The 10,698-nt window shown below is 33.6% G+C and overlaps 2 protein-coding genes across 2 annotated transcripts; one reads left to right on the forward strand and one right to left on the reverse strand.

The window, feature by feature from the left end:
* Positions 1–6,382, reverse strand: LOC106100566 (oocyte zinc finger protein XlCOF6). The gene is made up of 11 exons (XM_013279453.1): positions 6,085–6,382; positions 5,771–5,953; positions 5,376–5,409; positions 4,766–5,060; positions 4,181–4,432; positions 3,935–4,108; positions 3,336–3,539; positions 2,793–2,963; positions 1,246–1,435; positions 738–983; positions 1–270 (listed from the first exon to the last, which is right to left on the reverse strand). The coding sequence occupies exons 1-11, from the start codon at positions 6,205–6,207 to the stop codon at positions 211–213; spliced, it is 1,932 nt and encodes a 643-aa protein (XP_013134907.1). The 5' UTR covers positions 6,208–6,382; the 3' UTR covers positions 1–210.
* Positions 6,383–6,901: 519 nt separating this feature from the next.
* LOC106100569 lies at positions 6,902–9,618 on the forward strand. The gene is made up of 2 exons (XM_013279459.1): positions 6,902–8,285; positions 8,369–9,618. The coding sequence occupies exons 1-2, from the start codon at positions 7,242–7,244 to the stop codon at positions 8,636–8,638; spliced, it is 1,314 nt and encodes a 437-aa protein (XP_013134913.1). The 5' UTR covers positions 6,902–7,241; the 3' UTR covers positions 8,639–9,618.
* The last annotated feature ends 1,080 nt before the right edge of the window (positions 9,619–10,698 follow it).

Genomic DNA, 10,698 nt, shown 5'->3' on the forward strand with positions numbered 1-10,698 from the left:
TTTGTATGATAAGTGAAAATTATTTAAATCACCTACAAATTATTTATGAATACGTTGTTTAAATATTACAATATTAGCTGCTCGTGTTCGCTGAATAAATCAACTGATATGTCTAAGAATTAAAATAAACTAAAACATAAGTCTTTGTCTTAATACAAAATAAAACATACTCCATGAATAAAATAAAGTCTTGCTCCATGATATTACAATTTATATAGCCTCCACTTCACTTTTAGGTACAGCTCCCGTTGTGTCGTTCTTTATAAATCCCTGAAAACAATAAGAAAAAGAATTCTAACAACAAGAACAGATGTTCAGATGTGTTGTGAATAATAAAATATATTACAAATGTAAAATTTTGAATGGATAAGCACACATAGGGTACTCTTTAGATGTTTTTAATTTCCATTCCGACAAAGCCACGGTCGACAGCTAGTATATAAAAATACTGTCTGTTACTCGCGACGTCGTCCCCATTCAATTAAAAAATAATAAAAGTTATAATCTATGTTACTCACAGATAAATTAGCTTTCTAATGGTGAAAGAATTTGAAATTGGTCCGGTAGTTTTTGAGTTATCTTATTACATACAAAACTACAAATCTTTTCCTTATAATATTAGTATAGACTAGCTGTTGCCCACGACTTCGTCCGCGTGGAGTTCAAAATTTACGTTCGCCCTTTTTTTTCAACCTATCATCTAAATTAGTCACTTAATAATATTAGTATAGATTTACTTGATGTATGGCGTGCGCGAGCGCGTCGTATGGCGGCGCGTGCGCATGCGTGGGCAGGGGGGCGTGCGCGTGGGCGGGGTCGTGGGCGTGCGCGTGCGCGTGGGCGTGGGCGTGGCTGTGCGTGGCCGCCATCTTGTCGGCGTGGCAGCGCAGGCGGTGCGAGCGCAGCGTGGACGCGTACGCGAAGCGCTCGTCACACCACTTGCACGTCAGCGGCTTGTCGCCCGTGTGCATGTACATGTGCACCTGCAACACAAAATTTACAAAAAATAAATAATAAGTTCAAGGTTATTGCCCTACTACTAAATTGATCAATAATGATCAATCCTTTTATAGTTTTAATGTGTTGTAAAGTCTTTAGATATAGATAAAGGGTATCTATCGTCAACCCTAACTTAGGGTATGTTCCGAGCCCCTTAGTGGGACGTATAGTGAGCTATAGATAATATCGTATCTATCGAGCAAATATAGATGAGTTATACATGTATGTAGTTGCATCGCATCGCACCTTCAATGTCTGCTTGCGCTTGAACGCCTTGTTGCAGTAGGAGCAGACGTGGCGGCACTTGTCCTCGTGCACCAGCAGGTGCTTGCGCAGCGTGCGCCGGCTGTTGAGCACGCGGCTGCACACGTAGCACGCGTACGACGTCTCCTCGTGCGTGTCCATGTGCGTCTTCAGGTTCGAGTACGTCTTGAAACTGGACACGTACACATCGTACACATCGTACACATCGTACACATCGTACACATTGTACACATTGTACATATAGTACACATTGTACATATAGTACACATCCTACGCATTATACAGCACAGATTCATGCAGCAACCTTTAGAAGTGTTGATAAGTTTAACGCTCGTCGTGTTAACCCATAAATGCATGATGATGCATGCATGTCTTTTCTTCTTTACACAAAAAACTATTTTGAAATATGTTCAATTTACAACGCATATCAATTTATGGTATTTAAAAAATCATACATTTAAGGGTTTACCTTTCCTCATTTTATATCGGTAATTGTATTGATTTTTTTAATTTGCTACGAATAATTTTCGGTTGTCTATTGCTCAAATTGTTTTATGTAGGAAGTAAATCATTTGGAACAAGTAAAAGCAAACTTAACAGGAACATTAGCGTGCTTTATTATGCTTTTTCAAGAATAGAGATCGACTTTCTAACTTTATACAATAGGGTTATTTATATAGGATCTTTTATACTATTTTTTGTTTGATCAAGTAGCCAACTCAGTATAAATATAGAATAAAATTCAACGAGTGTTCGGATAATGCTTTTTGCGTTCCTGTTACATTTGAAAGCTTCGCTTTAGAAATTCCCGAGGCGTTGTTAGCAACTTTTATTCAAAACTCCGCACCGCAGTCGCGTGCGTTTTACTTTGTTGACGCTAAACCTACTTTGTGATTTCTTTTCTCTTTCAACAATAAAAACTCCGCTTCACCTGGAACAATTTTCTACCTCTTAACAATAACTCGCTTTACATTTTCTTGTTCGAGTTTTCCCGTAGGTAAAAACGGAACTTTTTCATTTCTTAAAAGACTTAAACCTTTTGTGATGAAATAATAGAGAAATGGAACCATACATTGTTTGAATCCGACATCATGCATTCATTTTGTTTTATCTCTATTTTTTTTGTGTGTAAATAAACTGCTTTATAACATTTGGTGGGATTTTGATAAAGTTTTTGTGTACATTCGAGTAAGATTTAGGACGAATATTATTTGACTTTTTAAAGTAATAAAAAAATATGAACCTCACATCATTACACACAGAGAGGGAGTTAATTAAGATGCCCAGTTGACCTACATAATAACACCAATTATAACTATTGTTTTTACTCGCGACAATGTCCACGCGGAATTTAAAAATAAAATTTAGTAACGTAAGTAGCCTGTGACCTTGAAGACTATTTTCTATGTTCTGTGCCAAATTTCAAAGAGCCCTCAAGTAGCGTTGAAGATACATAGTAACAAACATTTATCCAAAGTTTAGCAATAAGATAAGAGCGTGGAGTAGAAGCAAGGAGCGTGTGTTCTTACGGCTTAGAGCACTTCCTGCAGACGAAGGGCTTGTCGTCGCTGTGGATGGCGCGGTGCTGGCGCAGCTCGCCGTTGGTGCCGCAGGCGTAGCCGCACAGGTCGCACACGTAGCTCTTTATCTTGTCGTGAACCACGCGCTTGTGCGACGCCGCTGACGAACGCGTCGTGAACCTGTACGACACGCATATACCTTGTATAATTAAAGTATATAAGTGTCTATAATCCTAAAAAACACATAGATAACTCAAATGAGTTGTTAATTTCTCATTAAACTGGACAAGTTGATAAATGTTTTGTGTGGAATATAAAATGTACTGTTAGCCCCCCCCCCCTTCCCAATATATAATCAGCTGGCAACGCCCATGTCGACAACTTTTGCTGCAAAATCATTTATGTGTAAATTACAATGCTGTTAAGATATGTCATTTCTACTGACTTTTGAACAAAAACTTTTTTTAAAGTCACCTGACTATAAGCAATTTCATAAATTAGTTTTTCAAACAGAGATATAAATGGTCAACTATACGAGGTTCTTCTACATACTTGAGATCGCACAATTCACAGCGGAACACCTTCCTCTCCTCTATGGGTATGTGCGACTTCTCGTGCGACTTGAGCGTCTCGCGGCTGCTGCAGGCCTTGCTGCAGGTGGCGCAGCTGAAGCGGCGCTCGCACTTCGGCACGTGGCGCATCTTGTGCTTCGCCAACGCTTCCATCGTCTTTGTTATTCTCGGACATTTATCACACCTAAAACACCAACAATCAGATAATTATAACATATTCGGACTTACAAAATGCACATTTATACTAAATACAAATCATATAAACGCTGTTGTAATTTTTGAAATTTAGTCATGCTTATTAGAACAGTTGAAAAATGATACTGAAATATGGAAGTTCACTGAGCTATTATCTTTTTGGGGACAGACAGAGATAGCGATTGTGTTAGAAGTAATTTAACAAGCAAATAGCCATATTAAGTTATATAAAAAAACATTTGTAAATATTCAACTTCTGATAAAAAAAAAACATTCAACCTCGGCTGGGAATCGAACCAGAATCCGTGGTGTAACAACACTATGATGGCTCAGTAGCTTATTAGCTAACCTGATTAAAATTGAAATCTGAAAAGCTTTACATACGCAAGGAAATTGGGATTCTTATGATCTTGAACATGTTTGTACAGAACTGATTTAGACTTAAGCGTTATCCCGCACACGCATTTAACGAAAGGCATTGCGTCGTGCTCCAGCTGAGAGTGCGCCTTCAGAGTGTACCAACTCGAACATTCTTTTTCACAAATATGGCATATGAAACTAAAAACAAAGATCAACCATAAAATTTGAATTTAACTTGCATATTATTGCAATCATTAAAAATGTATATACTTAATAAAATCTTTAACATTAAGGCTCAAATATTTTGAATCGTCGGTTTTGTCTCCATCGGAATCTGTTGCCGTTCTAAATTTTCTACTTTCTATTTTGTGATCGGACACATGTTTGTAGAGCACACTCTTTGACCGGATGACGAAGCCGCAGATACAGAATACGAGCGGTTTGCTCTTGTGTCTTTTTGCATAATGAAAGCCCAAAGCGCTCCACGACTTGAACGACTCTTTACAAACATCGCATTTTAATCTGTAACATGTTGAAAAGCATTAATTATAAGATGAATTAAAATTTGTTGGATATTTATAACTAAAAATAAAATGTTTTTAATGTTGAGAAGCGAGTTTTACTCAACTTTTTAACCTAACTAATATTATAATTGCAAAAGTTTAGATGAATATGTTTATTTGTACATATGTTGAAACCAACTCAACTGATTTTGCTGGTAGACATAGAGCATAGTCTAAAAGAGTACATAGGCAACTGATTACATACTGTCAAATATTTAAAAACCAATCAAAAGCAGTAGTCTTATAAAACAGCAGTTAGACAATCATGTTAATTTAGTCTAAAGATACTTACTTAACTATATCTTTTACTTTAATATTAGACTTTTGGAGTACTTTTTGAAATTCAATTGCTTCTTCTTCCGTCAATGATTTTCTTTTTATACGTTTCTTTTTTATTTGTTTCAATTCTGCTATTGAAACTTCTTCCAGATAGTCATCTTCATCGTCATCATCATCATCATCATCATCGTCATCCGAGAGATACTCTTCATTCTCATATTTTTCATTCTTTTTGGCATCATCAATACTTTCACATTCGATGACGACCCCAGCCATTTCTGACAATGATGGCCCATGATTGATAACACCTGTTGGTAATTCACATAACATCAATATCCCACTACTGGCTGATAGAGGCTCAGACAGCTTAAAAAGATATCACTGTCAAATAAGGTAACAAAATCCAATATTTCCATCACATATTTTACATGTTGAATTGTTATCAGACAATTTACAATTTAGTGGGACAGGCCCTTAGTATTTAATACAGTAGTCATGGAGTTCTCGGAGTTCCACATACAGATTGAAATATCTGAACATCATTATTTAAGAAAATGTAGTGGCGAAAATCCCATTTTATTACAATGTTGTAACTAAATAAATTATGATGACAGAATACTCACTTTCTATTTCTTCTGGCATTAACTCATCTTTAACCTTAAAACATAAGAAATATTTTAAATAGTTATTTTACATTTATTAAAATACCAAGCCTATAACAAATGATGTACATAGACAAGAAATACTGTATAGGGATCTTTTACACAAAGAATACAATAAAAGGCAACTAGGAAAAGGGAATTTGTAAGGGGGTTCTAAACATGTGTACTAGTCCTAATCCTAGTCAACTGTGCTAACATTAACATATTTATCATTGATAAATCACATTGATAAATTTACCTTGAGATATTGTCTCTACTATACATTGCAGCTCTTTTATGAACTTAGTCTTGTAACTCTTATCTTCTCTTGTCAATTAAGGTTCAAATTTATAATTAAAATCAACATTTTTACAAACCTCATATTTAATGGATGGACTAATGATGACATCTACATGTTCCTGCTTTATATTGAGATTCCTGTGAATGTCCTTTAATGCTTTTTGAACTTTATAACATTCCAAAACAAACAACTGAAAATCTACCATTTTTTCTTCGCAGTTTAGGCATATTTTTGTAGGTAGTTCGTCATTATCACTAATCTGAAATAAAATAAATGATTTCAAAGGATATTATATTATAAAATTGTGGTTCCTACGAAACTTCAAAAACATATTCAAATTTTTGAAGTATAGTAGAGAAGTACTAGTAAAACATTAAAAGAAATACTTACAACAATATTTACAAATTCTTTGATTAATTTAAGGAGATTCTGATTGCTTTCGTGTAGCAAATCTTTTGTAAATTCGTCTTCCTTTGCGCACAGTCGACATAATGCTTCGAAATTCAGGGCCATGTTTTCATATAAAAAAAAGGGATGAAAACGTTGTATACTTAATACTAATGCTTTAAACTAAATATTATGCATTTTAAAAACTAGAATATTATAACATTTTATGTGATGCTTTATGACTTTGGCTTCCTTTTCTGTTTCACTGTCAAAAGTCAGAAGTTTTCTATGGAAGTGTCAGAAGAAATGTCTACATTACGTCAAAAAAAACAAATCTACGAACATAGATAACAAATAAGGGGAACAATACACATAGTTATTTCAAAACCCGATGTTTGTAATAAAACTAAATATCGATGCTTTAAAAAATATATTTTTTAATTTAACACTGACGAAAGTAGTTGGTATATGTATAGAGATAAACGATCCTCCAATAGAGATAAAATGAAGAAGGATGTGGATGTCGTGTCGTGTTATAAGATAGGTATATAAAATTGTACAGAAGGGAAAGTTAAGTTTAAGCTTTGTCGACAAATCCGCTATTGTCTGTAAATTACTAATGACGACATCATCAAAAAGCGCTATTAAGTTAGAACGAAGCAAAGGGCATAATTTACGAAAAACGACCTTTCCAGTGATTTTTATAGGTTAGATGATTTCCTTTAGAGATCAGTGGACTGGACTAACCTTTAAATCGAAGATGGTCAAAATATCTTTTTTCGATGTTTAGGTGGTCTATTAAATTTGTAGTGTCATTTGATGTTCATTGTTCATACTTATCCATACCATAGATAATTAGAATTCGAATTTGTTTGCTAAGCTGTCATGGCTTGCGCTTGTAGACTTTGAAGTTTGTTAAATATTTTCATAAAAGCTTTTGAATATTCTCTTATTAAGACAGAGAAATTAAAATATTAATACATGGTCCAATTACATTTAAGTGTGAACTATAAATTGTGAAAACCAAATGTGATCTCGTGTAGTTTATTTCAACTTGTGTAGATAGACGGTTAAGAATTAAGAAGCGTTCGTTGTGATGCAAACTGAAAGCTGCTGATTTCGGTGCCGTGTTAACACGAAAACACGAATAACTTAATAAAATGGATTTCCATTCGGATTTCATGGAGCCCGCTACACCAGCGATAACATATGATAACATTAATAGATTTTCGAAGAATGAAGATAGTGGCTATCACACATCTTATACACCCGGCTCATTCCAATATTCAGAATTATCAAACGACAGTCTTAATTCTGTAGTACAGAGGCAATTTTGCCAAATTCAAGTGGAGTGTTATGATATTACCCCTGAAGTGAAACTCCGGTTAGGTCAGAGGTACAATAACTGTCCAAGTTCCATTAGTTTCGAAAACAATAGAGAATCTCCTGCAAATCGACGTGGAGTCAAGCGGCCATTTCAAGAGGAAATAGAAAATGTAGAAGAAACCTCTTCAATTCCGACACCCACTACTCTTATAGCTGGGTGTTTACGTAAACTTAAATTTAGTGATGGGAGTAAAATGAAAAGTAAAGGCGCTACTAGATGTACAAATACCATTTTGCAGGAGTTTAATTATCAGCATGAATGTGGAGTAAATGAAATATCATATCCTACCACACCTGTTAAGAAAATTTGTAGAAGCAGTTGTAAGTTAAATAGCCCCTTAAGTCTCAGGAGACCTGTGAAAAAATTAATAACTCATTCTCTTTCATGTGACATTGAACTGTTAGAACCAGTGAAGCAGCCGTCTTCTGTCAAAGTTAAAACATATCACATCAAACCTAACAAAAAAATTGATGTCATAAAAATGTTATATGAGCATGCAGCTATGCCTCCAATTATGGAAATATTCAAATACTTATCCAATGAAGATATTTACAACTTTAGTTTAGTGAGTGATACATGGTTGAAAGTTTGGGATGAAGTTAGTAAGAAGTTAACAGTTAAGCAAAAGTTTGTCCAGTTTATGCAAAGTGAAAAGGAAAACCAAGAGAACAAAGGTACAACACCAAAGGAAATGTGTCATAGGGTTGTTAGAATACCAATGGGGGTCCACAATGTGGCCCATACTCACTCCACAAAAAGCACAGTAACCAGCCCCCCAGGCACACCCAGAACTAACAAATTCAAAAAGTTTACTAAAGTAAGTATAGCTCAGATGAACTTGAATTTCAAACAAATGCAATTCAGTGCTTCTGTACTGATAAATGTTTTTTTACATTCCAGGCTGCATCTTTAGATGCCAGGATACAAGTTGTGTGTTCGAGATGTGATCAACCAGCTAAAGTAAACCAAGAGGACTCTGATGAGGAATGGGTTGAATGCACCAATGACACTTGTGCTTACCAGTTTTGTAGATTTTGTCGCTGTGACAGACACCCTGGCAGGAAGTGCCGTCAATACGATTTAGAAGGTCCTAGTCCAACAAAAAGGAAGAAAAACTCATTTGCGATATGCACAAAGAAGAGTAAGCGAATTTTACGTAGACTCTTGTGACTTGTAATTGTAAATGCAAAGCATTTGCCCAGTGAGCTTTTGTAAAATTAATGCTGTTACATTCCATATCCAAAGATAGTTTTAATGATTTTTAAAATCATTGTATAAAAGACAGAATGAATGTTTGAGATTAATAATTGGATATACCCAAGGTCTGATGCAGTGCCATTTTTTAATTTTTTTTGGTAATTCCTAGTATTTTAAAGTTTTGTCTAATACCTCATTTCGGTTTATTGATACATAGAAAATAAGTATTTTAGTTCTTGGACATGACAGTATGTTTTTTTTTATTAGTAACGACACTTTAGTTAATTGCAGACCTCATATTTGAAACAATTTTAATGCCTCGACTGATACAATAGACAAGACTAGCTTTTTTTACAGTTTTAACATTGAGTATGAATTTTTAATGATATACTTAATTTTGATTTTTTAATCAAGGTAATTTAAACTTTGGCCATAATGGATACTACTTTAGTGTATGGAGTAGGATGTATAGCCTAACTAGGAATATAAAAATCCTGGCCTGAGGATTCCAATCAGCTTTATTACATCTGTGGGTTGTTTATATTTCTGGTCAGGTTATAATATTGTTCACTGTGATATTACATTTGGTACAGTCATAGTAACAGTAGGATTAGTTTTTGGATTCCCCTTTGTCCTTGTAATATCTTCAAGACTGTAATATAATTCTCGTATTTTTAATATACTCATTAGTTCTTCTTTATTAGTTTTAACTGATGTACATCACATTTCTTTTGCATTTAATATAAGTTTGAAGTTTTGTGTGTAATTTTAATGTAATTTTTCTCTTAATTTATAGATCTTAGTATTTTACGTTTTAAAATTCTTAAATGTGCCTTACAAATTAAATAATTTGTCGATTTGAAACATCAACCATTAATGTTTAGTCAACTATAAACTATAATTAGTTCTAAATTTTTCCTTTCGGTAATTGTTAATAATAACTGTGAATACATTATTTTTTTTAAATATCACAAAACATGTTAGTTGAAAAAATCATTATAAAGTTACAGTCACTAAATGTTGTGAAATTTGGATTTCAAAGACATTTTTCTCTTCTTTTCTTTGTTCATGCTATTCTTTATTCTTATTTTCTTACCACTTTACACTTTTCCTACTTGTATTTTCCTTGCATTTATTATTTAAGACTTTCTACTTAATAATTTTAGGGCTCAAATATTTCAGTACCTACCTATAGTAATGAAGGTAAAAAATTATTGTTCTGGGTATTGTAACGTTTTAACAATACACCTTAAAGTGTTTTGGTAGTTTTTTTTTACACATTTGGCCGTTGATGTTATAGTTTACTCTAAAAGTCAACTTATTTACATGAAATTCAATTTGATAACTCATACATTGTAAACTGAATCAAAAGCAATAGGGTGGTACTACATTAGGTGTTTAAAATCTTGCATTTTACTTTTTTTATTTAGAATTGGTATTGTGAATATAAAAAAAATGATCAATAAATCTTAATTCTTATATGAATAGCAACAATTTAATAACACAATTCCAATTCCGATATCAAAATGATACTCATCTAGCAATTCACAAATAAAAAAATCATTTATGCCACAGTACATGTAGTGTAGTGCCACCTTTATTACTAATATCGTTTTAATAGTGGAGAAACACTGTGTATGTTTTAAAATTGACTGATTTTATTAATTGAATTTACCGGAAGCCATAAATGGTATGTTTTATTTTTGTCTGTCGTTTTAATGATAAGTGTAAATATTGCGGCTTGAGGAATTAAGCTGATTTGTGTATGATATGAACTTTTGTGAGCATTCTAATTTAAGTGTTCTTTTACACACAAATTGTATAATTCGATTTTAATTTTCCGACGTTCGGCACCGTATAACGTTAATATACTTTTGGTTGAATTTAAAAGGATACAGTTTTGTTTTTTTGATGTATATTCTCGTTATATGGCGTCCACGTTCTATAATAATTAGTATTTATATAATTTAATACTTTGAACAAACGAATGCTCTCTTTTAATGATTTTAGAAAAAATAAAAATCTCCAAACAA

Source organism: Papilio polytes, unplaced genomic scaffold (assembly GCF_000836215.1).
Source record: "Papilio polytes unplaced genomic scaffold, Ppol_1.0 DF824047.1, whole genome shotgun sequence".
In the NCBI taxonomy this organism is placed as follows: domain Eukaryota; kingdom Metazoa; phylum Arthropoda; class Insecta; order Lepidoptera; family Papilionidae; genus Papilio; species Papilio polytes.